The following is a 26158-nucleotide window of genomic DNA, read 5'->3' on the forward strand; positions in this document are numbered from 1 at the left end:
GTTAGACGGTTACTGACAGTGATGGGTGGACTGACCAGGAGAAGTGAAAGCTGAGAACAACCCCTGCACAAGGCCCTCCATGGTACACCCTACCCCCAAGGTGGGGAGACAGATCGGGAGTCGGGGCAACCATAAAGGCCCAAGGGACCCGAACACCCTGAGACCTCGAAAAAGCCAGGGCCTTGGGGCATGTCAGGATAGTGGGGGAACCTTAAGTAACACAGAAGGGGAGGTGGAGGCCTGGGTTGGAGCCCCCCCCCACAGCACAGGCGGAAGCAGCAACGACACGAGACCACCGAGGAGGCTGGGGCCTGTGGGCTGGGAGGAAGGAGGAGGGACGGGCCGGCAGGAGGCTGCCCCGGGGAATGGTGGCGGTGTGGGCCGGGCCCTGTCAGCACTTTGGTCTGGGGTCGGGAGGGGTGGGGGTAGGGTGGGACACGTCCGTCTGTCCGTCCGTCCGCCCGCCTCCTGGCTGGGGATCAGTCCTTCCACTCCTTCTTGATGGTGAGGTTCCACTCCCAGGACAGGTGGTCTGTCCTGTCATCGTCTGTGAAGCGGGACTTGATGTTGTAGCTGCCGCGAGCCAGCATGCCTTTGGGAGCCTCCTCCATAGGCGTCAGGAACTCATACTCCTCCGCCCGGGGCCCGTAGCTCCCTACCATGTAGTCAGTCTTGTCAACTGCGGTGCCAGGAAGGTGACAGTCAGGAAGCAGGATTGGGCCTTCCCCACAACCGATCCCCAAGTCCCTGGGTGGCCACTCCCCTCCTGGGGCTGGCCCCGCCCTCACTCACTTTTGACGCCTTTCCTGTACGTGTGCTGGATGTACTTCATGCCGGACACGATCTCCCGGTTCACCTGCAAGGAGACACCCCGAGCGGGGCTCAGCCAGGCTCTCCAGCCCCGGCGCCCCACCCCTCCCAAGGCAGCCCAGACCCCCGGCACCTCTCCTTACCCGGAAAGAGATTTTTATCCGGTACTCCACACCCTCCTTCAGCACAAAGGATTGCTTCTTGAAACTCTCCAGATCACCTGCGTTTGAGAAGAACGCCACGCTAAGAGGATGGGCCAGGGAAAGCCACCCAGCCCCAGCCCCAGCCCCAGCCCCAGGTCACTCCAAAGCCAGTGCCTTGCAAGACCACATGGCTGCACTTCCTGTGCTCCACACAAGAGGGCGCCCATGCTCCTAAAAACTATTTTTAGGGGATGCAGCAGGGTGCGCAGCAGCAGTCAGGGACCTTAAGAGTGCCCCTCACCTGTCAGGTCCAGCTCCAGGGGGCCCGGGGCACTGCTACACACCAGAGTCAGGCGGGTCACCACGACGTTGGGGACGTTGGGGTCTGCGGAGTGACAGCAGGTTAGGGCTCCACCAAGCAGGGGAACAGTGGTGGACACCTGGGAAAGCGACAGGTGCCCGTGCAGTGCACCCCGGCTGGGCCCACTCACCGGCGGACACGGCCACGCGGCCCAGTAGGGCCTCCTTGTACTTGCGCAGACTCTCGTCATCCTTGTCCAGCTCCTGGATCTCCTGGATGCTCTTCTGGGCCGGGGGCTTGTAGTTGACCGAATGCTCATCCTCCTCATTCTCAGCTGCAATCTGTGCCAGCTGCTCGGCTGTGGGCTCCTGCTCAGCCATACTCACCTCTAGCTGCGTCTGGGACACCTGTGGGTTGGGTGGCAAGGGCTGTGACAGCCAAGAGAGACCCACAGCGTCTCCCCTTCCCACCCTCTGCAGGTCCTGCCGCCGCCCAAGGGGGCCGTGTTGGATCTGTGCAGGTGACCAAGCCCCGACGTGGGCCCCAGGGGAGGTGCATCTTCTGCAACAGGAAGGCAAGGACAGCCAGAACTTCGCAAGGGGTCCCCACACAGGCTCCTGCGACTCAAGAGGTCACGCTTGCCTCCTTGCCCTGTTCACCTCAGGGGAGTCCACTTCAGGTCCAACACCCAGGACTAAATGGGACCTGCAACCTGCTCCTTGGGAAAAGCAGTGACAGCTCCTCTGTTGCCCAGGAAGCTGCAGCACCCCAGCCCCACCAGGCAGGGTCAGGACCAAGCCCTGCTGCTTGTTCTGAGCTGCCCAGGCCCTCACTCCGAAGGACTCCTCCTGCTAGGCTTCCCTGACCAGCCATGCTCCTTACGACCTGTCCTAGCTGCAACGCAAACCCTCGGTGCAGAACACAGACTGGTTCTGTCTCAGCCTGCAAACACAGGGCTCTCCTGGTGGTCAGATAACAGGGCCAGCCTAAATCCCACAGCTAAGTCCTGAAATAGCAGAAGGACCCTAAGTGTCTGCCAAGCTTATCTCCAATTGTGATGATCTGCCGCCTAGAATTTGAAAATTGCTGCAACCATGTGGTAGCCTCAAGACCCTCCTTCTGGGCCCTGGCCCGAAAGAGCCTGGAGCAGTGCTGTCAAAAGGAGGAGCAGTGCATGGAGCAGCCACTGGGCTTCCTTCACTAAGGTTGACCCTCGCACCGCCACCCCCCCAAAATCCCTGAAAAGTACCTAAAACCTGCTAAGACCCTACCCAACAGTGCGGGAGGCGGGTAAGGGCCACTGGTTGCCTAGAAAGATACTCAATACCTTTGCCCCACAGGTCCAGTCTGGCAACCGGGACATGCGGAAGGTCCAGATTTTACAAAAGGCCACTGGGGACCCGGAGCCGCCCGGCCGCCGCAGCGGGGTGGGGCCGGCCCGCTTTCTCAAGCCTCCCGCAGCTTCCTCTCGAATTCCTCTATAAGGATCACGCCCCAACGCCACCCAAGCGCGGCCGCAGGCGACAGGATCCTCCAAGTGCGATCGCCGCGGCCCGCACTTCCGCACGGCCCGCAATCTGGGCGCGGCGCGCAGGGTGGGGCGCAGGGACCACAAGGCCCAGGAGACGGAGCGTCCGGCCTGGCCCCGGCCACCGCGAAACGGCAAGGAGGGGGCTGCTGGGCACAAGCGGCAACCACAAAGAGGCCTGCACGGCCCCCCGCCCCCGCCCCCGCCCAGTGCCCCCGGCCCCCCGCGCCGCACCCCCGGCCCCGCGCCCCCGCCTCCTGGGCCCGCGCCCCCGTCTCCCGCACCACGGCCCCGCACGTGGGCCCGCCCTAAGCCGGGGCCACCGCCCGCTGTCACTGCCGCCCCCGCCCCGCGCAGATCCCACCGGCTGGGCCGAAGGGCGGGGCGAGCGGGGAGAACAAAGGCGCGGCCACCGCCCCCTCCCCCGCGGCCACCCGCCGGCCCCGCCCGCCGGCCCCGCCGGCCCCGCCGCCCGCGCTCACCGGAGTCTCGACCGCTCCGCTCTCGTGCTCCCTCCCGCACGGAATGACGAACGTAGCCGCCCCGCCCGCGCGCTCCCGGCCCGCCACTTCCGGGGTCAAGCGACTTCCGCTCGCGCTGGACGGGCCGCGAGGGCGCATGCGCGCGGAGGGGCTGCCGGGAGCGCGCTGCCGCCATCTTGCGGGGCTGGCCTCGTGGGTGCGTCCGCGTGGGTGGCACGGCGCGGCAGACGGGGCGCGTGCGGACACCCGTCCGGCTGCGGCTTCTGCGCCTTTTGCCGCCGGCATTTTTCAGTCCCAGGCGACCCAACGGGTCAGCCCGCGAACTCAGGGGGCGGGCAGTGTCATGGTTTCGCTGCGACCCACGCGGAACGCGGGCGCGGCGTGGCATTTCCGCGAGGTGCTGGGACGCGCGTCTGTCGGGCGCGGGCGCGTCCCCGGAAGCAGGCCGCCGTCGCTCCGCGGGGACGAGCGGGCCCGGCCGCCTGGCCTCCCGGAAGTGACTGCCGAACGTTCCGTCGTCCGCGGGTGACGGCCCACGGCGCCCTTCCGGGAGCGGAGTCCGTGCGCCGCGGGCCTTCCCCTTCCACACGGTCAGCGTTCGGCCGCCCTGCCCGGAGCGCCAGCCGCTTCAGGGAGTCTCGGCACTGGGAGCTCCTGGCTGAGATGCCGCCGTCCACGCAGGTTCTCCACCCGCGTGCTCCGACTGTTGGCGGATATCGGACGTCTCGCACACGCTCACCCGGGAGCGCTCTGTAGCGCCATAAGGGGCTCGTGACTCGTGGCCCCCGTGGCCGGCCCAGCCGAAGCCCGCGCTGCCGACACTTGGCCGCCACCCCTCTTTCTCCTTGTGGGGTCCTGGCCCCCAAGTGCTGCACACCAGATGCTGGGCGTGGTGCGCCTCCTGACCTCCACCCGCAGCCCTTGTGAGAACTCGGAAACGGGCCCCTGCCCCCTTCGGTGGCTCTTCAGCCCCAGGAAGGCAGGACCCGTCTGTGTGGCCTGCCTTCAGCGAGTCCGGGTCGAGGCCGCAGTCGTCAGCAGCACACGCGCCTGCAGGTTTTAGGCAGTAGAAAGTAATGTGAAGTCCTGAAGCTTGGTATCTTTGGGAGATGTCTCGGTTTCTGAGGAATAAATGCGATTTTCCTGTGACTAAGAGTCACACTGTCAGCGCTGTGTGAAGGACGTTCAGTCGGCCCAAGGCAGAGCGTTCTCATCTGGTGCTGGGTGTGTGCTTCTGAGGCACCCTGTCCCTGAAAACCAGACCACCAGGGCCGCGCGACCTGCTGCACTGCTGAGTCACTGGCGGAGGAAAAGTCTGCTTTCTGATAACCGTAGGGCTCTTTTAAAATTTCCAAACACCGTTATATTAGTAATCTACTGCTGTGTGAAAACTTACCAGGAATTTAGCTTAAAACGATCAACATTTGTGTGGGAGTCAGGAAGCAGCTCCGCAGGGTGGTTCTGGTTCCGGGCCTCTCCTGAGGTTGTGGTCAAGCTGTGAGCCAGGGCCTGGATCTCTGAAGATCTCCTGGAATTCCAAGCTCGTGCTCGCGCTGGGGGCAGGAGACTCTTTTCCTCGAGGGCTGTTGGCTGGAGGCCTTGATTCCCTGCCACCTGCAGCTCCTGGCCTCTCCATAGGGCTGCGCCCAGTAGGGCAGCTTGCTTTCCCTGAAGTGAGGCCTCAAAAGCAGAAAACGAGCAAGGGAATCAACAAGTACTCGGGATGCAGCCACGGTGGCTCTCACAGCCTAGTGTCAGAAGTGCCATCCCTTCTGCTGGTCACAGATCCTCCCCAGTACAGTGGGCGGGGCCCACCACCTGGCACCGGGATTATGAACCCCAGGGGCCCTAGCTCCTGGCTTCAACAGGTAGCAGCTCGTGGTCGCTCTTGTTTCATCAATGCCTTCATCTCCCAACGCACAGCAACGTTGAAACAAACCTCAGATGTCATGTCCACTGTAAATATTTCAACATGCATTTATTTTGGAAGAAAGGAATCCTTTCAGGGTAAACAACAGCCAGGGTACTGTTATCCCCGCCGCCCCTTGTGGCTTAGGAGACCTCTCCAGACACACTGGCCTGGAGCCCGGATTTATGCTTCTCCTCCCCGTGGGCTGAGCACAGGGTTTCCATGCAGCTGTAGTCTGCTGGGTCCGCGCCGCAGCCTCCTGAAGACTGGACGGCAAGACGGTTGTCAGCCGAGGCTCTCCCACACGCCCCCCGGTTGTTTTGGCAGCTAGTCTCCAACAGCAAGTGTTTCAAGAGGCCCATCTTCTGTGACTTCGAGGGAGCCCACTTGGAAGGACCAGAACTATGCTGCGGCTCTGCTGGGCAAGCCCGTGACTCAGGCCAGGCCAGGTTCCAGGGCAGAGCCTCTGGGCCCAGCAGGAAGGGCCAGTAGGAATCACGGAATTGGCGATGCACGAAACAACAGCCAGTGTTCAGTTCAGGAGTCTCCTGGTGTGTCACCGCTACAAGTAGGGAAAGGGGGGTCACTGACCACTCCAAGGCGGAGTCCCGGAGGTGGCGTCCCAGCACAGCTCCACCCTGTGACAGGGGAGTTGCTGGCTGCCCCAACAGGGCGTCGGGCAGCATCCAGACCCCGGAACAGCTTTCAGCAGCGTGGAGTCAGGCCCTCCGGCAAACAGCCTTCAACTCACTCAGCTCAGTGATATCTTTCTAAGGAATAACGGTTCCCCTGGGGAGGGGGCTTCACTCTCCCCATTTTTCCTTCTGTGCCAGTGACACACACGGCCTGTCAAACTTCTCATCTAAAGCAACACTCTCAGTTTATCACTTGGGACACTCCCAGTCCTACAGTGTACATTACATTTCAGAACAACCAGCATGGAAGCTCATGTTGGCCACTGTGACTCCACTTTGAACTACTTAACCTGTCTGAACAGAGCCTACTTAAGTCCTGTAAGTTTCAAACAAGATGAGCAGAGATCCCAACACAAAAGAAGTGACATCATAACAGACACTCCACCTGCCAATGGGAAGAGAAGCAAAGGGTGTGTGGCTCTTCAGCCGTGTCCCGGCGACCCACAGCCCTCTGCGGGAAAATACCCTTGCCACCCACAGGGCCCCCTAACCTCATCCCACTGTGGCTGCAGCTCAGGGCCCAGCTGAGGGTGAGGCTGGGGTGTGGCTTCTCAATCCGAAGACGGGCTGAAGACCTAGGAGCCCCGCCCTGTGGTGCCAGATGAACCATCCCGTCTCACTCCCTTACCTTCAGAATCTGTAAGCACAATAAAGTATGTTTTACACCGGGTTTTGGAGTAATTTCTTACAGAGCAGTAGGTACCTGGAATACCGGCCAATAAAATTTACAAATAACATTAAAGATCTAACCAGTATTTTCCTTGCTTGTACTGAGTTCTTTTACTTTCTATTTGAATCAGAATCTAGTTAAGCTTTTTATGTTGCATCGATTGTGTGTCTTCATCAGCAAGATCATCCTCTCTGCTCCCTGCAGTGTCCCGTGGGAGGACCAGGGCCACTCCCTGCAGTGCCCTGTGGGAGGACCACGGCCACCACGGCCACTGGTCCTATAGAGTCTACCACAGCCGAGACCAGCTGTTGACACCACACCCCAGTGCTGACACCAAGTCCCTGCCCTCCGTCCTTTCTGTGGGTGCAGGTAGGACCTGTAGGAACTAGACCCCTTGGGATGTGACATGACTCTGCACCACCATGAGGGAGGAAGGATGCTATTTTGAACCTTTTTAGCTAATTAGCAGAGACCGTGAGAGATGGGAGAGCGCAGGATGGGGCGGGGCGGGGGGGGTAGTGCCAAGAAGGTACAACTTGAACCTTAATGGTGTTCTGAAGAAAGATCGGTGGCTGTGCACAAAGGCTTCCTTACAAGGATGTTCACTACAGCACTTTTAGGATATCAAACATCTCCATAGCGGATCTCAAAAGTGTATTACTGCACAGCCCAGGAGCATTTGCACTGTAATTAATATTAACATGTTCATTTAAAAAATCCGTGATGAATTAAATCTTTTCACATGATTTAAATAAAAATACTTAATGACATAGAGCAGCAAGGTAATTTTTGTTTTTTTTACAGCTTGATTGAGGTATAATTTACAAAATCCACCCATTGAGTTCACAATACAGGGGGAGGCTGTAGCTCAATGGTAGAGCATGTGCTTAGCATGCACGAGGTCCTGGGTTCAATCCCTGACACCTCCGTTAGAATAGTAAGTAAGTAAATAAACCTAATTACTCCCACAACAAAACAAAATTTACAGTTCAACTATTTTCCAGTAGATTCGTAGAGGTGCATAATCATCATTCTGACCAAGCTTCCCTTGCACAACTGAGTCAGTGTCCACTGCTGCAGCCACCCCTTCCCCCTCAGACCCTGGCAGCCACTGCCCTGCTTTCCTGCAGCTGTAAGCTGGCCTTTCCTGGGCATTTCGTTTGTGTGGAATCACACAACATGCAATCTGGGGGCCTGTGATATCTGACGTCTTGCCGTCCATCTGCGGTCAGTGCTTTTGTTCCATTTGCTGTGCAAGTGTTGCACATTTTGTTGGTATTCATTTATCAGCTGGACCTTTGGATTCCTTTTTGTCCATTGTGAACAGCGGCATCTGTCTTCGCGTGAACATATGTTCATTTGTCTTGAGTAGATTCCTCACAGTGGAAATCCCCATGTTTTCCAAGGTGGACGTCATTTTACAACCCTGGCAACAAGGTGAGAGGGTTCCAACGGGGCACACCTTTGCCAACACTTGGCATCGTCTGTCTTTTTGATTAAACCTGTCCTAGTGGGTGCGACATGGTGTCTCCTGGGTTAATTTGCATTTTCTTGAAGAGTCTTCTTTGGTAAGGTATCTATTCAAGTCTTTTGTCCATTTTAAAATTTGGTTAGTCGTCCATTGTAAGACGACTAATGGGTCCTGGATAGCAGTCCTTTGTCAGATGTATGGTTTATAAACATCTTCTGTGGCTTGACTTGACTCTTCCTAAAGATGTCTGTTAGAGCAAAACCTTTTATTTTAGTGAAGTTTATAAAAAATTTCTTCATGGCTCATGCTTTTGATGTTGGGTCTAAGAACTATTTACCTAAGGCAAAGCTGCAAAGATTTTCTCCTATTATTTTTACAATTTCAGCTTCCATTTAGGTGTACGCTCCATTTTGAGTTAATCCCTGTGTAAGGCATGAGTTGAGTCAAAGTTCTTCCGCGCGTGTGTAGGGATATCTGATTGTCCCAGCACAGGTGGAAAAGCCTAGTAATTTCCCCCACTGAACTGTCTTGGCACCTCTGTTGAAATTTTATTCGCCATAAACTTCAGGGTTCATTTATAGACTCAACTTTGTTCCTTAATCTATATGTTTATCCTTAACACCACAGTCTCTTGGTTACTGTAGCTTTGTTGTAAGTTTTGAAACCTGTAGTGTGGGTTCTCCAGCTTTAACATTCTTTTCAAAATTGTTTTGGCTATTCTAGGTCCTTTGAATTTCCATAGAAATGTTAAAATCTATTCTCAATTTCTGCAAAAGCATCTATTGATAGGGATTACATTGAATCTGTAGAACAATCTGGGGAGACTTAACATTTTATTGATACTGAGTCTTCCAACCCCAAAGCGTGAGATTTCTATACATCTATTTAATCTTAAATGTCTCCCAGCAATATTTCATAGTTTTCACTCTATGGTCAGGTCTGGCACTTCTATTGTTAAATTTGTTCCTAAGAATTTTATTCTTTTTAGTATTGACATGAATAGAATTTCCTTAATTTCATTTTTGAAGTTCATTCTGAATTTCATTTTGAATTGAATTTTTCATTTTGCTTGATTATTTGTATGTTGACCTTATATTCTGCAACCTTGCTAAACTCGTTTACTAGTTCTTAAAGTTTGTGTGATTCCTTAAGATTTTTTACCTGTAGGATCATGTCATCTATATGAAAATCCCTGGTTTTGCCTTTTCCAAGAAAGGTTTGTGTTAATGTTTTAGAATATATGTGTGTGTATCTCTTTAGAATATATATATATTTGCCAATTTAACGTCTAAAATGATGGCATCATATAATTGTAACTCCTTTTCTTGCAACACTAGAAGAGCGAGCATATTTGTCTTACTTCTTTTGTGAACTGCTTGTTCATGCCCTTGTGTTTCCTACTGTTCGGTTTATCTTGATTTTCTGGTGTTCTTTGGTTTATATAAGCTCTTTAACAGTCCATGTTCAATTTCCCCATCTCAGAACTGTTGTTCCAGTTGGTTTATCCACAGCAGGATCCAGACAGAGTCCACGCCATGCACTTGGACAATGCGCCACTGACAGGTTTTTTCCCTCACACCAATTGCCTGAAACCACACGTGCCACATTTCAATTAAACGCTGAGTATCTGGAGTGAGCCCAGACCCTGCAAGTTGAGGCCTCGGTCCAAGACTGCTCGCATTTCAAACACCAGTCATAAGCTACCCAGATTTTTGCCAGCAAACTACAAATTCAAGGGTTCCCACAACTGCCCCCTCAGGTTCAGCAATTCACTAAAACTCAGAGAACTCAGAAAAACACTTCATCTACAGGTACCCATTTATTATAGAGGACACAACTCTGACACAGCCACACGTGAGACACATGGGACAGGGTGTGGGGTGGGAGGTGTGCGTGGGGCTACCCCGGCCGCAGGCACACAGCAGGAAGTGAAGTTCACCAAAAGTGGTTTCCAGCGGATGCCAGAAACCACCTTAAAAAAGTGTGGGAGAGACTCACTCGCCTAAGCAACCTTGGGAACCAGTACCTTCACTGGGTACCCTGACTCCACACATTCAAGAACCCAGTCCTGCACCCTGGTTAGCGAATGTCTCTCACAGGTGTGGGTCAGCAGCTCTAAGATCAGGTTAGGCGGACACTTAAAGGACTGACGTCGTCTAAGCAGATACCACGTGGACCACGAAAGCCAGGCTTCTCACTGCCAGAGAAAGAATTTACAAATAAGGGGAGGTGAGAGTGAATCCTCGGGAGTTGGGCTGGAATCAGAGACGTCAGTGTGAACTCACAGTTTTTTTAATGTGTATATGCAACTAGATAGGTTCAGAAACAAATACAGAGGTATACACGTGAGTTAGTACGTGTGTTTCCTAGCTCTGTCCTGAGAGGACTCAGCAGTGACAGCAGCTCAGTGGCAGTGAGCACAAGCAACGTCCAGATCTTGGTTGCTAAATCCCAGTCTCCACGAAGTGAGCCAGAGAATAGAAGGTGGGCCTGGAGTCTCCCCTGGGGCCAGAAAGTCAGGAAGTGCTTTTAAGGACATGGCACGTCAAAAGGGCACACGAGGATCCCTAACCGTCGGAGCAGCAGAATAGCAGTCACCAGATTACGTCTCACAGAATCACAGGTCCACAAGTCCATGCCGATACAAATGACTGAGTAAATGGTAGAGAAGGGGCTGCTCTGTCTTAGAAAATAGTTCCAATTAATGTTGAAGGAATGAGGGAAATGTAAAAACTAACCATGAAACACCAGAGTAATAATGACTGCACCACAGGATGCTAAAATTAGCAGGCAAAACTGTGAGAAACAAGTGTTCTCTTAGTCTCAAAGTTTCTCCTCCAACAAATTGATGGATTACCAAGGGGAGAAGTGTAACTGTGCAGTCGAGAAACCTGGCAGCTCCCACCTGAACCACACGCGCAAACTCACACCGCGGGAATCAGACAGACTGCCGTCCGGTGCGCCCGGGAACCCCCATCAGTGATATTCTTGCCGAGAATCCATAGCCCCGGTCTAATCAGACCTGAGTGAGACAATCCCCAACAGGAGCGACCTTCAGAAAGTGTCAAGGTCATAAAACACACAGAGGGCTAAAGCAATGAAAACAGCTGGACACTCTCACGGCCCAGGCCTTCCTTTTCCACGTGGACCAGGAGAAGCGCTCCCCACACAGGCTGCTAGGACAGCCGGCCAGACTTGAGCAAGGCCTGCAGTTCGGGTAACGGTATCGCTGTCAATGTTCACGGCTGACTGTGGAAGAGGATGCCCTTGCTTTTGGAGATACGCATGGGCACGGATGTATGGGTCAAATGGCAGCCTGCTGCAGCCTGCTCTCCATCAGTTCCGGAAAAACAGAGGGTGAAGAGGAATAGGGTCTCACCTGGGGTCTGGGTGAGGAGGGCACCGAATTCTTTGTCCAATTCTCACTTTTTTCTATAAATCTGAATATCAAAATTATAAGACATTCACAGTTAAATGGAGAAAGAGGTGGGTGTTCATATAAATTATTAGGGAAGGTGCTAGCTATGTCCATTTCAGGAATATCACATTATTTTTTATTACTTCTATAAAATTTAAAGAGTACAAAGCAATATAAAGAGATCTTTATATTTTTCTTTGTAAAACTGGAGTCGTGGCACTCACCACATTCAAACAGATCAGTGTGTGGGAAAAGTCCTCCGAACTGCACAGGGAGCAATGTCCTACCCAGGGTAACTGTTATTCAATCCGGACATTTAAAAAAGAAAAACAGGTTATAAAGAAAAGAAATTACAAAGCAAAACCATGATGAGATGCCACTTCGCCCCCCACAGATGGCCAAAATAAAAAAGGCAAAGTGTTGTCAAGAAAGTGGGGAAACTGGAGTCTTTATCACCGCTGGGGTGAACGGAAGAGTGTGTAGCTGCCGTGGGAAGACCCCTGACTCCTCAAAAAATTTAGCTCAGTTGCTCTATGACCCAGCAATCCCACTCCAAGAGAACTGAAAATGCATGTTTACATAACAAACGTGTGCATAGATGCCCACAGCAACATTACCCCAAAAGTCAAAACCAGAAACAGCCTAGGTGTCCATCACCTGGTGAGTGGCTAAACTGTGCGTTAGACAGCCAGCCTAGAATGTTCGGTGAGAAAAAGGCCTGAGTGCTGAGCCTTGACGACATCATGCTGAGTTAATGAGGATGGACCTGGAAGTCGCACACCCTACAGCTCAGTTTGTCTGAAACACCCAGGACAGGCAGGTCCAGAGATGGAAGGCGAGTGGACCAGTGGACGCCAGGGGTCGGGGGAGGAATTGAGGAGGGGCTGCTGGTGACTTTCTTTCTGGGGTGATGAGAATATTCTGGAATTTCAATGTGGGGGTAGATTTGTCACTCTGTGAATATAGTAAAATCACCATGTGCATGGGCAAGCTTTGCAGTGTGTGAATTATACGTCAGTGAAGCTCCCGCTTTTTGAAACCCCTGGAGTAACAAGGGCTCTGTCTGGACAGCGCTGGGAGGGCGGTTCTGTTTATGGCAGCTTCTTTATGCTGATCGGGTGTGTTATTTTCTCAGGTGAAAAGCTAGTTTTCTTAAGAGTATTTCACACTCAACACTCACTGAAACTGAAACACTAAAGCCACTCCAAGCGGCCTTTTCGGTCACTGTTTGTGGCTGTCCCTCACTGACGTCAGTCCCCACGTGCTGGGCCCCAGGCCCTTGTCCCACACCAGGCTGCCCCTCTGGTAGACGCCCCCACAGGGCTTCCCTCGGGGCCCAGCAGAGGCCATCAGTGAGGCCCCAGGTCCTCTGCCTCGTCCACCCAGCCACGCCGGGGCTCTGGCCTGTCCCAGCGTTCTCACCTCAGGACCTTGGTGCTTGCTCTTCTGTCGGTAGCTTTCCCCCAAAGACTTTCGTGGGTCTCTGCCTCCGCCTGGGCACCCTCTGCTCTGTTCTCCTCCACAGCCTTAGCACTTACCCTGACACCTGACGATGGTGCCTGGCACCTGCCCTTTGCTTGCTTCCTCCTGTGACCCGCTCTCCACTAACGACATCCCTCAACGTGTTCCCCCAGCCACTCCTCATGCTGCCCCATGAGCCCCCAAACCCCAGCAGCCACTCCCTCCAAAGACCCAAGCGCCCCACAGGGCTCCCCATCCCAGGGGCCGTCAGTGCCACCACTTCCAGCCCCGGGCCCAGCAGGCCCCAGTCAGATGCTCTCGTCAGCTTCCAGGTGGAACGAACAAGCAGAGCAAGGTGTCCTGCTGCCTCTCCCGACGCCCCAGAAAGCAGTGTCCCACCTGGCACCTGCCTGCCAAGCCCAAGGCCAGCTCCTCAGGGACACCGCCCAGCTCTGCCCAGGTGTGCAACCTCAACCACACCCACTCCTCACAACCACAGCTGCTAAAGCCAAGCGCACAACGACCCCTTCCGGCTGGACCAGCTCCTCTGGCCAAGGGCAGGGATGGCCCATCTTTCCACTCGGTGCCCAGCGCGCCTCGGGCAGCTCAAGCGGCAACCGCCGGCCCTGCAGTGACAGCGCGGTAACCCCTTCCTCACATCCATCCCTTGTGAGGCACCCCAGCCCCCTCCCACACAGGGAAGACGGGAAGCCACTCGAGCTGCAGGCAGTGGCAGCTGCCTAGGGATGAGGCGAGGCCGAGAGCTCCCCGTGTGTCTTGCCTGCTGAGGGCGCCCCTTAGTACAGGCCCCGTCCCGGCCCTCCCCAGTCCCGCCCTGGAACGTGCCTGTGAGCCCGGAACAAGGATCCTCTCTCCAGCCTGGTTTCAGGCAGAACCGAGTAGCAGACAAGCGTGCCCTAGGAGGGGGCGCACAAAGGTGTCTCCGCCCCTCCTGAACCGCAGGGACCGCATGGCTGGGCACATGGTGTAGAGGCAGGTGACGTCACTGCCCTGCTCTACCGTCCCAGAAGGGGTCTGGGCAGGCACCTGTGTCTGCCAGCCCCTGAGGTTCTCTGTAAGTCAAATTAGATTCTGCCACAGCTCCCACCAGCTACGTCACCAAGCGCGGAATTAAAAAAAGGACACCCTGACACCATGCTCCTTCCCTGATGACACAAGACACATGAGACAATTACATTGCAAAGTCACAACTGCTGAATCCAGGTTCCTGAGGACCACAAAGGAACGGCCCAAGCCAGCAGTCAGCAGTCATCTGAAGGCTGGCAGAAACACAGGGTGGCAGAAACACCTCGAAGTACAGGTGACCAGGCGGCTGCGGGCGTAAGACACTGCTCCACGTCCTCCCATGCCCACCCTACCGGGTGGGAAACAAATTAGGGTCTGCGGAACAGAGACGGAAGAGTGGCCACCACCAACCTCCCGCAGCACTAACTCCAACCCCTAGGCCGGGTGCCACACACCCGGCAGGCCTGCTGCCCACATTTCCTCCTCAGGTCTGCCGTGTCCCTCCCACCCCCTGGACTGACACCAGCGCTCCAGCCCAGACGAGGACTCCGATGGGGACGAATTACACAGCTCCAGTTCTACACACATTTCTATTTTATTATGGCAAAGGTGAAAACGCCACCTTCTCCACAACAGCAACCAGTAAAATTTATCCCAAAAATAACTCGGTACAAAACAGGTCTGTTTCAGAATTAAAAAAAAAAAGAAAAAAAAAAAGAAAAAAAAAAAGAAACCTTTACATGAACTTTAAATTCTATTTTAAAACATAAAAGAAACAAATCCATCATTGGCCACGCAGCCCCAGTCTGTCACCCGTCCCTCCAGGGAGCACGGACGAGACATCTGGGTCCTGGTCCATGCACGGATCTGCTGGTCTGTTTAACTGGTGTCCATCTGAAACAGAGGAAGAGAGGCTGTCACCGGAAAGGAGGCCCTCAGACTCAGTGGTAGGCCAGCCCTAACCCAGCCTCCTCAGGGACATACTCTGGCATTGTAGGCGTCCAGCTGGGCATCCAGCTCCTCTGCAGAAAGTTGCTGCTTTGAACTCCGACCGGTGCCTCTGCCTCTGCCCCGGCTGCCTCCACGTGCACCTCTCCGGGCACCGCCGCCACCAAAGCCTCCAGAACCACGGTTTCTAGTCATCCCGCCTCTGTTTACACTAGTAAGGAAAAGGGAATGCGCTCAGATGCCTGGAAAGGCTGCAGGGTGAGCGGACCCCCCACAAGCCAGCCCCGCCACTCACCTCTGTGCAGGTCTCCGCTGCGTGTCAATCTGTGAGGTGACGAGCTGAATGTTCATGGGGCGGCCTGCGCAGGGAACATGAAAGGGCCGCTACCACCAGAGGGCTCTGAGACCACCCGCGCCATGGCACCCACACGAGGGCAGTGGCCTGGAAGCGCCGACGGGAGAAGGAGCCGGCGCCAACACCAACCCCACTAGGGCCCCCTCACTCCTCCGTCCACTTTAGGCGGGTGTCTGTCAGGTGTCCGAGGTGCTCATGAGCAGAAAAGTACCTGTCTTTACGACTACAGCCCCACACTCACAGGTCTGCTATGGTGGTTCTGAGAAGGTTTCACACAAGTGAACCTTCCAGAAGGAGTTGAAGGGGGGAGGGACGGGGCCCACTGGATGGGGGTGCACAGGGGTCGGTCCAGGCGTGCGGACAGCACGAGGTGGCAACGCAGAGGAGACAAGGGGGAGCACAGAGCATCCTCCGGCAGAGGGCCCCTCCTGCAGGGATGGGACCAGCCGACCCCACAACCCAGCCACAGCCCCGCAGCCATCCTGGGTCCACTGCCACACGCACCATCCAGGGGTACGCCATTGTACTGTTTCATAGCTTTTAGCGCATCTGCCTTCCGCTCAAAGTGCACGTCTGCTGTTCCTAAGCTGCGGCCAGAGCGGTCGTAGTGCACAGCTGCCTTCTTCAGAGTCCCGAATTCAGCAAAGAGCTCCTGAGAGTCAGAAAGAACAGCAGTCAGGCAAGCGATTTTCCTCCTGGCAGCCCAGGGACACTCCCTGGGAGTGTGAGCTGCTCTGGGGTGTTTCCCTGGGAGGCAGACATACGTGTGAGGGGCAGGGCCATGGTAGTGGGACCTGGGGGGTGGGATGGGACAGGGCAGACGGGACAGCCATTCCAGGGGCAGCCGGGCCCGAGGGCTCCTGCCGACCTGGGGACCTCCATCTGTACCAGGATGCAAGTATAGGAGCGCAAAGCCCACCAGTGAAGGGCACAAAATTAAATCGCTATCTTCTTCACCAGAGGAAAATTTACAACACACCCAAGGGCTGCGCCAAGAAGCAGCAAAGGCCAAGATCACAGAGCAAGGGACTAACCACTTGTGGACCAGCTCCAAGGGCCCGCTGACTCGGGAGCCCTGACCCAGCCCCTCCCCCAGGGCAGATTCTGGCTCACCTTTCCCTCTCCTCCTACTCAAGCCTGCCGCAAAGTCTGAAGCCAAGCGCTGCCATGGAAACTGCCCTGACCTCAGGCAGGCTGGGAGTTGGAGAGGGAACCCAGAGTGTGGGGCTACTCCGGCCGCAGGCACACAGCGGGAAGTGGAGTTCACCAAAAGCGGTTTCCAGTGGATGCCAGAAACCACCTTAAAAAAAGTGTTGAGACACTGTGAGTGCTCACCGGCCTTGCTCTGTCCTCCCACGGTCAAGTAAAACAATGGGGCTCTGGAAAGTTGAACCCTGGAAGGCCCAGCACCCTGACCCAGCCATCTCCAAGACTGACCCCCAAATGTTATTACTTAGCCAGAACACAAGTTTAAGCGCCTTTGGGGTTCATACAAAAAAAGGGGGGGGGTGAGAAGAAAAAAAAAGAATAGAAAAGAAAGAAGCTTCAACCAAAGATAAGTTTGAGAATCGTATCACTAACAAGACCCAAAGGAACGAGGACGAGGGAGAAAACAGGGCACGACGTTCTCTATAACACACAGGGCTTAAGGCAGAAGGAGCCAGAGAGACGCCAGCACCATCCTGCTTCTGTGCTTTGTCAGGTCTGTAGAGGAAGAGCTTTCTCCTCCAATAAACCACCGAAACAAGCACAAAATAAGGAAAACAAATAGCCTAGCTCTTCCAGCAATACAGGAACCACACACGTCCACCAGTCTTCCGTTAGAGAGACTTTCTGACAGCAGACTTTCATCCACAGAAGACGTCTCAGTAATGAAGAGCAGCGGCTCCTCACACTAGACTGGGGGCCCGTTTTTCCAGCACAAACTGACCCGCTAGTGGGGCTTTCAACTGTAGCCTCACCTCTGCTTTGCATTCCTGCAGCCCTTACAGGGGACGGTGGCTAGCCCTTGGGTGCCTGGGAGGGCTAGCTGTCCTAAGGTGGGTGGGGATTCAGGGCCACGTCCCAAACAAAACCAGTTCCGTGCAGGGTTAACTATTCGCCGAGAAGCTCCGTCGCTTACCTGAATATCGGCGTCGGACACTCCAAAATCCAGATTGGATACCAGCAGTTTCCCACCGGTCTCCACGCCGGCACCACCCCCAAAACCGCTGTCGAAAAGGTCGTGTTGCCATTTGTCAGGGAGTTGTTTCGGCTAAAGAAAAGGAAACAACAGAAAAAGACCCGTGAGTCTCAGGCCGAGGCTCGCCCTCGCCCTCACGGCCACCGCAAGACCTTCCCCCACTGCGGCCCCGGAGGAACGCGAGGAGAGAGGCTCGCAGTCCCGCTTCCCGCCCGCGCCGGGCCGCAGCCGACCGCCGGGGCCTCACGTCCTGCAACTTCTCGGTTTCCTCCAACTAACTTCCCGCCGCCGGGGCGGCCGCGCCGACGTACCCTCGGCCCCCTTGCGCCACGAGGCCCGGCGCCCGGCCGAGACAAAGGCCGGCAGGGTCTCCACCTCCGGGCCGGGCCGCTGCGCGACCTCCCCCCGCCCGCCCGGCGTCCGCGCCCCCGCGGCCCGGGGCCGGCCATCCCCGTGCCGCCCGCCGGCCCGCTCCCCCGCCGCCCAGGGCCCGCCGCCCGTCCTCCGCACTCACTCTGCTGTAGGGCGCCGGCCGGTTTCTGCCGCCGCCGCCCGCCGCGCCGCGGGCGATAGCAGGCCGGTTCCGGATGGGCCCGCCGCCTCGGTTCACTCGCGCGGCGGCCTGCGCTCCGCCGCCACGGCCACCCTGGGAGCCGGCCCGGCCGCGGCCCCTACCCCCGCCGCGGCCGCCTCGCTGGCTCCGGTTCAGCTTAATGATGTCGTCCAGAGACATATCCATTTTGTCCGCCATGGCGGGCGCGGAATCGGCCTCGGCTCGAGCCCGCGCGTCAGCACGCCGGGGCGTCACTTCCGGCGCCGCGCGGGGTCTTCCGGCGCCGTGTCCTCGGAGCGGCCGTGGATTGGCTGCGGGCCGGCGTCGCCCGGGCGGCGCGTGCGCACTGGCCGCGGGGTTCGGCGGGCGCTGCTGCGAGGTGCCGGGCCCCGGCAGCGCTCGTTTATATACCTTCCCGCGCGGGCGCCGGCGCTGCCAACGGAAGGCGGGTGGGGCGGCGCGCGATTAGGTTAGCGAGGTGCGGCCGTTGGGGCGGGGCCTGGCGGGGCGCCCCTCCCTTGCTCCTCCCCGCTCCCGCAGCCGGTCCCGCGGCGGGGAGGGGGCGCGGCCCGGTGGGGGCGGGCTTGGGTGTTCGGCCACCCCGGGCCAGTCGTGTCCCTTTCGGAAGTACTGATCGGCACGTTTTCCCGGTGTCAGCGGAGGCCAGCGCGCCCTTCCGTGGACGCTGGGCCAGAAGTGCGGGGTCGCCGGACACCCTGGGCGCCCGGGCCTCCCGAGGACCCGGCCCCCACCTCCGTCCCCTGGCAGACAGTCTGTGCTGCTCCTTCGGCCACGATTCCTGCCCGCGCTGATCCTCCGGCTCGGGCAGCACCCCTTCTTTGGCGCCCAGGTGCTGTGGCCCCGCGGACTCAGCGCAGCTCAGTGGTCTCTTCCCTCTCCGCAGGCTCCTGCGCCATGAAGGTGAAGATCAAGTGCTGGAACGGCGTGGCCACTTGGCTCTGGGTGGCCAACGACGAGAACTGCGGCATCTGCCGGATGGCCTTCAACGGCTGCTGCCCGGACTGTGAGTGCCCCCTGCCCGCTCTCCTGAGCTCTGCCTACTCGCTGGCCCTGGCGTGTCTCCTAAAATACCTGCATTAACGTCCCTGGGGTTTGATTTCCTTTCGCCAAGAAAAGTTACTAGAAAAAGCCAGGCGATTTGGGCTTCTATTTGTATAGAGACCTCTTCCAAACTTTTATAACAAAAATAGAACAGGTTTCTATCCTGATTAGCGTCGCTGGAAAACAAAGCCTCTTATTTGAAAGTTCTCAAGCAGACACAATCGCAGTGGTCTGAGGTTGCCCCCCATCTAGCACATAGAAGGACACTGAGTATTATCTTGCCACGCATGTGTGTTTCCCCCAGTGTTTTACAGTGAATGCTAGGGGAGTGGATGTGGCCCAGCGGTAAAGCACGTGCTTAGCATGCAGCAGGTCCCGGGTTCATAAAAAAGAAAACAAAAGGCAAAAAACAAACAGAAAAACTAGTCATAAAGTAAATGCTACTGTCACCCCGCTCACCTTACCTGCGTCTCTAAATGTGGTGCTGACTTTTTACCTGTCACTGTTGTCACATCAGACGACATGACAGTAATTCTTTATTGTTGCCCATCCCCTTTCCTAGTCCTTGTTCAGATTTCTTTAGTGTCCCCAAGTGTCTCTTGATCAGAAGTTGGTGTGAGCCAGAACCTGAGGTGTGATTGCTTGTCCCTTTGCTATTTAACCAAAATAGTTGTGCTTTGACTTTTCTCTCACATTTTAAAAAGACAGTCTGACTCTTTCAGAAAGTGTTGTCTTGTAGAATGCCTGCCGTGGGGTTTGGTCAGGTGTCTTTGTCGTCTTTTGCGTTACTCCTTTGTCCCCAGTGCTGTAAAGTGAAAGTGCGTGGTTACATATTTAGGTCAAAAACAGAGTTTTGCATCAGTGACTTTAGTTTTTAGTCAGACCCAAGTGAACAGGACACAGAAGAAAGGATCTGAGCCTTTGCCTAGGGCACAAGGGTGGCCCCAAGAGGGAGGTGGGGCTTGGGGACCACTGAGTAGCTCTTGGCAGCCCCATTAGTGACCAGGCCTGTCTTGTGGGGCCAGGTGAGCACCAGAATAATAATGAGAGTTTCCTTCTCACACTGAAATCCAAATCATTGAATTTCAGTGCAGACGTCATCCTAGGCGTGATCTTCACGTGCGCTTCAGCCAAGAGGAGGCGTCACCACCTAGGAGTGAACCCCTCGTGACGTAATCAGGCCAGTGCAACGTCGTTTAGGAAATCACCGACTGCTTCTGCTTGATGGGGTTTTACACGTTACAGTGAACTGGAGAGTAGGAAGTACTGGGCCTGGTCTTGTTTAATCCGTTTAAAACCGCCCTTCCTAAGGGTGCATCACAGGCAGTGGGAGCCCTGAGGGGCATGTAGTTGCAGCTTCCTCAGCAGCAGACTGGGCCTCTGAAAAGTCCTCGAAAGCAGTTTTGTGGCTGTGCCACAAAATGTGGGGAGTGGGCCTGTGTGTTGGAGGTGGCCCCGGGGGGGGATGGGGCCCGTGGCTGAGCATCCCCAGTGTGCGGGCCTGGCTCAGGTGTGTCGGTTGCCGAGAAGAGGGCTTTGGACCTGCTAGTTGTGAGTCAGAGTGAGCCAGCTGTCGGGAGCAGAGTGTTTGGCAAGCCCAGCGTGCCTTCTGCGCAGGTGAAGTGACACTGGGTTTCTCTGCGAGTCAGCGCCAAGGTTGGCCTGTGCTATCAGACGTCCCCCACAGGCTGCCTGCACACACTGTCACTAGAGAGAAGGCGGCTCTTTCGCCCAGACGAGCCCTGTGGGAATGGACGGGACGGCCTGGCTCACAGACCCCCATCAGTGGGCTCGCCGGCCCTGCCCACCCTTTCTGTCCTCCATTTTTAAGGGACTCTCATGTGTTAGAGGTGATTCCAAACATAGTTCTGCTGAGGTTGGAAGGGCTCTGCAGGTGGGCGGTGGGGGGCTTGTTTCAATCAGGCGTCACACTCTGTGAGCCCAGGGTCCTCTCACACCATCCCCATGGGCTGGGAAGCGGAGTGAGGTAGATAACTTTGTATATGGCAGGTGTATGATTTTCTGGTTGTTTTATCATAAAAGTTTCAGAAAGGGAGTGACATTTTTGTTACAGAAAGGATTTTTTAAGATTGAGGAACACCACCCCAGACAAGCAGACGAGCAGATGGCAGCGGCCTTTTTCCTCTGACTCTGAGGGATGTGTGTGTGCCACGGAGCAGGGGCTGCTCGGGGGGCTGCGTAGGAGGTGCATGTTTTCAGTTGTCGAAGGACCCTTGGACCCAGCGCCCACACCAGCTACCTGGTTCAAATGCTCCCCTCAGAAGCGGCAGCTCCCGCATCAGCCGTGTGGCCCTGGCCTCCTGTCTGCCGGGCGGAGGGACACGGAGGCTGCAGACCCCCGTGAGGCGGGCCTCGAGGCTGGCTTCCCAGCTCCCAGTTGAGCGTGGAGCCAGCGCTTCGTGGGATTGTGAGAGCGTCGTCCTCTCTGTGACATGTTGCAGGATCACGCATCCCTGGGGGGGGGGGGTTGGTGTCTAGAGTGAGGACCAGGAACACAGGCCTCCAGGCTGGCCCTATGGTCACAGGGGTTGGTCCCAGACTTGCACTCAACCACCTCCTGGACAAGATGTCCCCTGCTCCTCCAGGCCTGGCCTGTCCATCCTGCCCCCTGTGTTTGTGCACCAGTGACATCTGGATATGGCTCATGCTTGATGGGCCTGGAGGCCCAGGTCAGTGGTGGGGAGCACCCCTGAGAGAGCGAGCTGTAGCTCCTTGGTGCCCACAGCCCGGCTTGGGGCATGGGGAGGCTGTTGCACTCTTCTGGCACCAGCTGTTTGATAGGGCTTTCCAGAGTCTTGAAAATCGGAGGGACACTTGCTTCTCTGGACCATGGGCAGTGCCAGTCCCCTCCATGTAGGTAGCATTTCCAGGTGTGTGGGGTGGGGTGCCAGCAGCGGGTACCCTGGCCTTTGAGCTGGGATCCTTTCAGGCTGGGGGCAGAGAGGGGAGGTCCTGCCGTGCTCACTCGCAGCTGCTGGCAGGCGGGGCCGTAAGCACCAGTGTTCCCAGTCGGCTTCCTGCTACTGCACTGGACCCCTGCTGCCTCAGAAAGGAGCCCTCGGGGTCCTGAGGCCTCTTAGCCTTCACCAAGAGGTGTCTCCTCTGCGGTCGCCTGGGCACATGGACACGGTCCCCTTCCTGGCATCTCAGGTGCCAGATGGCAGGGCTGCAGTGTGCAGGTGGGCCAGGGCCCTGGGAGGCTGCTGGTGGGGCCTGTGGGCCGGGCCAGAGCTCCTCCTGCGCGGAGCCACTCGAGCTGCCCCGGCCCTGCCTGGGGAGGGGGGAGAGTGAAAGTGGGAGCAGCCGGAGGCTGTGGGGGTGGGGGCGGGGGAGAGTGGCCACATCATTGGTGTCGCTCCTGATGTCTGAGGCTCTGGCTGCCATGGGCTCACGTCCCCGTCCCCCAGGGTCAGTGGGCTGGCGCCCTGGGCCTCCCGGCTGTCACTCACTGTGTAACTCCCCCGCCCCTCCCGCAGGCAAGGTGCCTGGTGACGACTGCCCGCTGGTGTGGGGCCAGTGCTCACACTGCTTCCACATGCACTGCATCCTCAAGTGGCTCAACGCGCAGCAGGTGCAGCAGCACTGCCCCATGTGCCGCCAGGAGTGGAAGTTCAAGGAGTGAGGACCAGCTGCCCAGACGCCCCCCCCACCGCAGGCCCCTCTCCCTGCGACGGCCCCCTTTGGGCTGGAATGGGGTGAAACGAGGCCTGGCGTTGCCTTTGTGTTTTTTTTCATTACAACGTTGACAGTTTATCCAATAAGTAAAACTCATTAAACCCCGAGTCTGGCTGGAGGCCTCTAGCTGCTTGTTTTCTTGGCGCTGATTCGGCCTCTGTGTGTGTTGATATGAAAATTCTCATGAATAAACATCTCGATGCAATGCCACTGAGGCCCTGAGTCACGGCTCCTGGAAGAGAAAGAGCCAGAGGAGCAGGGGGCAGGAGTGACTAGCTCAGGGGGCTGGAAGAGCCTGGCGGTGCCAAGGCCCTGGGGCATGTTCCTGCCAACGGGGGAGGTGGAGGAACAGTGGAGCAGAGGCCTGCAGCCCAGGCCCTGGGGACCACCCTTCAGGCTGGTCTGTAGGACCTTTGCTGGACACAGTGGGCAGCCACGGGTAGGTTTACTCCTGCCGGAAGGCTCTCAGTCCCCTGGTTGACTCTTCAGTGCTGGTGTCCTTGACATCAGGATGTGTGTCTGCAGGTGTCAAGGGCCTCCCTACTGAGAGAAAGACAGCTCTTGGGAGGTCTTTGGGCATCTCTGTTCTGCCACAGCTCCATGGGGTGGTGGCCCTTCGGGGGCAACAGTTCCAACCCCGGCAGTCTCAAGCAGCTTCTGGATGGAGACTGCTGCAGGCTGCGTGTCCCATGAGCTGCAGGGAGTCTCTGGGCACTGGCTCCTTCCAGTCTCTTCTGGATAACCTCCTCCCTTGGGGTCACCCTAACCCTAACCCCTTCTGTCCAGTCACCTCCACCTGTCTGCAGTCCACAGAGGAGAAGACCGGGCGGTGCGTGGTCCCCCGTGTGCCAGCATACTTCCCATCAGGCATTGTGCCCAGGGAAAAGGAGGCCTTGGGACCATCACCTTCACAGAACCTGGAGGTCATGTGCCCCCTACCCAGAAACCCAGCTACCAGGGTCCCTGTGCTGGTGTCTGTCCTGGGAAAGGGAGGTGACCAGGACGTTTGGAGAGCTCACTGAGGAAAGCCTGTGGCTGACATCACCTGCCGGGTGCCCTCCCTCTCAGGCCTGGGCTCAGCCTCCTGGGTGCCCCCCATTGGCTGCTAGGTTCTAGGCAGCAGCTCCGTATTCTAGGGCCCTCTGTGTACAGTGTCCAGATCCAGGGTTAGCAAGGAGCCCTGTAGGCCAGCCCAGCAGGGAAGACCAGTCCTCACTGGAAGGTGGGCTGTGGTGGCTGCAGCGTCCCATTGGTGGCCCCCCAGCCCACCACCCCTCCCTGGAGTTCTGCCTTCCCTGGGAAATTTCCTCTTGTGTCAGGAAGTAGCAATGTGCCTGGGGCACCAACCCCTGAGCCCCGCCTCTGGGCTTTTAGCACGCGTGTGGGGACATGCACTTCCCTGCAGGGAGGCCACAGCTTGCGGCAGGCCCCACTTCCCTGTGGGGCTCTGGGGTGCTCCTCTCCACACTTTGCTGGGATCCAGCCTGGTCCTCCCAGGGCCTGATTGGTCCTCTTGAGCTGGACGGGCATCTGCCCTGCCGGGCCCTGCACACATCTGGAGTCCAGCCCTCTGCAAGGTCCTCTCAGGGTCCCTTGAGCTCAGCTCTCCCTCCCACAAGGAGGCACAGGGTCACAGCACCCACCTTTGCAAACATTCTCAACTCCCCTAACGCCCCCTCAGCCCGGCGAGCTATCCTGGCTGTCCTGCCACCGGCTCTAAGGACCAGACCAGTGGTAGAACCTCCGACAGGTGTGAAGTTGGCCACTGCCCCCAGGACTTCCCTGCCTTCTCTAGAAACTCTAGTCTCCTGTGGTCAGTTCCCCTTTAGGGTGCGATCTGCTCCTTTGTCCCCTGTCCCTTGGGCACAGTGCGGTCAGTGGTTCTCCAGCCTCATGAGAGCTGGGGACCCCTCGGGGTGACTCAGGGCTGGGGCACTGATTGTGGGGTTTCACCTCAGCACTGCTGCCCCTGCTCCCACTTAGGCTTGACTCAGGTTGGACTAAGGTCAGTAGGGGGAGCCTGGGGCCCCTCCCAGCAAAAGCAGGCAGGGTCCAAAAGGGGAGATGATGGGCGGGCTGGAGAGGATGGGGGCATCCCACCCCCACCGAGCCCTGGGCCCGTCTGCTGCGCCTCCAGGGCACTAGCCCTGTGCGGCTTTTCCCTGGCTTCTCCCTCTGGGATGGGGATGGGGAGGCGTGGTGGCCCCAGCGCCCGCCTCCACGCCCCGCCCCGCCCCGCCCCTGCTGCAGATATAAGGAGCCCGTGCTGCTGTTGCGCGCCCCGCTGCTCGCCGCCACCGAGTCCCCATGGCCCGGCCTATGACGCTGGTGGTCGCTGCCCTGGCGCTGTGCCTAATGCTGACGCCTGCGGGCCTTGCGTGGTACAAACAGGCAGCGGGGCTGGGCTACTATTCGGTGGGCCGCGCCGCTGGGCTGCTGTCCGGCCTCCGCAGGTCACCGTACGCACGGCGCTCCGAGCCCCCCCTGGGCACGAAACCCCCAGGCCAAGCCTTCACCTTCCGGGAGCTGCGCCCCAGGCTGCGGGGCCTCGTGAGTGCGGGGCACTGGAGGGTGCGGGGTGTGGGGGTGCAGGGCGCTGGAGTGCTGGGCGCCCCCTCATCCCCCTCCTGCCCCTAGACCGTGTGCGTCGAGGACGTCACCCCGAACCTGCAGAGCTGCGAACGGCTGCCCGACGGCCGTGCCACCTTCCAGTGCGAGGCAGACGTCTTCTTGTCACTCCGCGCAGCCGACTGTCACAGTGCCTGAGCCCTAACCTGGAAACCTGGATCTGGCCTGGCTCCCGCGGGCACCCCGGCCCCTGCCCCAGCAGGAGATGGTACCCAGTACCACCCACCTGTCCCCGCAGTAAACAGCTTAATGAGTAGTGACGTGCAGCCTCTGAGAGGGGTGGGTGCCACGGGGAATGTGGGAGTGGACACATACCCGAGTCTCCAGACCCCATTCTGCCCACCTGGGAGCACAGACAGGCCCCTCAGGCCCGAGATGCTCCCCAAACCCTGCTGCTGGGAACCCCACTGTGACTGCTCTCCCAGTCTTGTCCCGCAGCTCCTGGGTCCTCCTGGGACACGTGCCTGTGTCCCTCAGGAGCTGTCAAATCTACTCAGCCAGCCCAAATGTCCTGCTTCATAGGAGCCTCCCCAGAACACCCCACACCAGGAGGCCCTCCTGCCCCCAACCCTGGGTCTCTTGAGGCCAAAGACCTCCCTTACTAGAGGGGCAGCTCCTGGGCCGCTCCTTTCCAGAGCCTTCCCAAACGCCGCAGCACAGCACCTGGCACCAGTGAGACCCTGTGCCAAACGAATGGCCAGGCTGGGTGCAGCAGGAGGGACTGACAACTGTGCAGACAGCCCCGGCTTGCAGTCCAGAATCCGGTGTCAGGCAGACAGCACAGCCCCCAGCCTGGGAGCTCCTCCTTCACCCCTCCTCT

The 26158-nt window shown here is 57.4% G+C and overlaps 4 protein-coding genes across 5 annotated transcripts; 2 read left to right on the forward strand and 2 right to left on the reverse strand.

Annotated features, from left to right (window-relative positions):
- Window positions 1-327: 327 nt before the first annotated feature.
- ARHGDIA (Rho GDP dissociation inhibitor alpha) lies at window positions 328-3372 on the reverse strand. Of its 2 annotated transcripts, none has more exons than XM_072939856.1 (6): window positions 3265-3372; window positions 1445-1661; window positions 1255-1338; window positions 954-1030; window positions 793-856; window positions 328-679 (listed from the first exon to the last, which is right to left on the reverse strand). In XM_072939856.1, the coding sequence occupies exons 2-6, from the start codon at window positions 1632-1634 to the stop codon at window positions 480-482; spliced, it is 615 nt and encodes a 204-aa protein (XP_072795957.1). In that variant the 5' UTR covers window positions 1635-1661; window positions 3265-3372; the 3' UTR covers window positions 328-479. The 2 variants fall into 2 exon arrangements, with proteins under 2 accessions (XP_072795957.1, XP_072795956.1); XM_072939855.1 differs by lacking the exon at window positions 3265-3372 and adding an exon at window positions 2582-2956.
- An 11118-nt stretch (window positions 3373-14490) lies between these two features.
- ALYREF (Aly/REF export factor) lies at window positions 14491-18205 on the reverse strand. The gene is made up of 6 exons (XM_072939858.1): window positions 17914-18205; window positions 17340-17471; window positions 15722-15869; window positions 15158-15221; window positions 14899-15073; window positions 14491-14808 (listed from the first exon to the last, which is right to left on the reverse strand). Exons 1-6 carry the CDS (start codon window positions 18148-18150, stop codon window positions 14794-14796), a joined length of 771 nt encoding a protein of 256 aa, XP_072795959.1. The 5' UTR covers window positions 18151-18205; the 3' UTR covers window positions 14491-14793.
- Window positions 18206-18287: 82 nt separating this feature from the next.
- ANAPC11 (anaphase promoting complex subunit 11) lies at window positions 18288-22828 on the forward strand. The gene is made up of 3 exons (XM_072939859.1): window positions 18288-18421; window positions 18857-18976; window positions 22512-22828. Exons 2-3 carry the CDS (start codon window positions 18868-18870, stop codon window positions 22655-22657), a joined length of 255 nt encoding a protein of 84 aa, XP_072795960.1. The 5' UTR covers window positions 18288-18421; window positions 18857-18867; the 3' UTR covers window positions 22658-22828.
- Window positions 22829-24997: 2169 nt separating this feature from the next.
- On the forward strand, window positions 24998-25594 carry NPB (neuropeptide B). Its single transcript, XM_006199454.4, has 2 exons — window positions 24998-25260; window positions 25348-25594. The coding sequence occupies exons 1-2, from the start codon at window positions 25018-25020 to the stop codon at window positions 25474-25476; spliced, it is 372 nt and encodes a 123-aa protein (XP_006199516.1). The 5' UTR covers window positions 24998-25017; the 3' UTR covers window positions 25477-25594.
- Window positions 25595-26158: the final 564 nt, after the last annotated feature.

The sequence above is a fragment of the Vicugna pacos genome, chromosome 16 (assembly GCF_048564905.1).
Source record: "Vicugna pacos chromosome 16, VicPac4, whole genome shotgun sequence".
NCBI lineage: Eukaryota > Metazoa > Chordata > Mammalia > Artiodactyla > Camelidae > Vicugna > Vicugna pacos.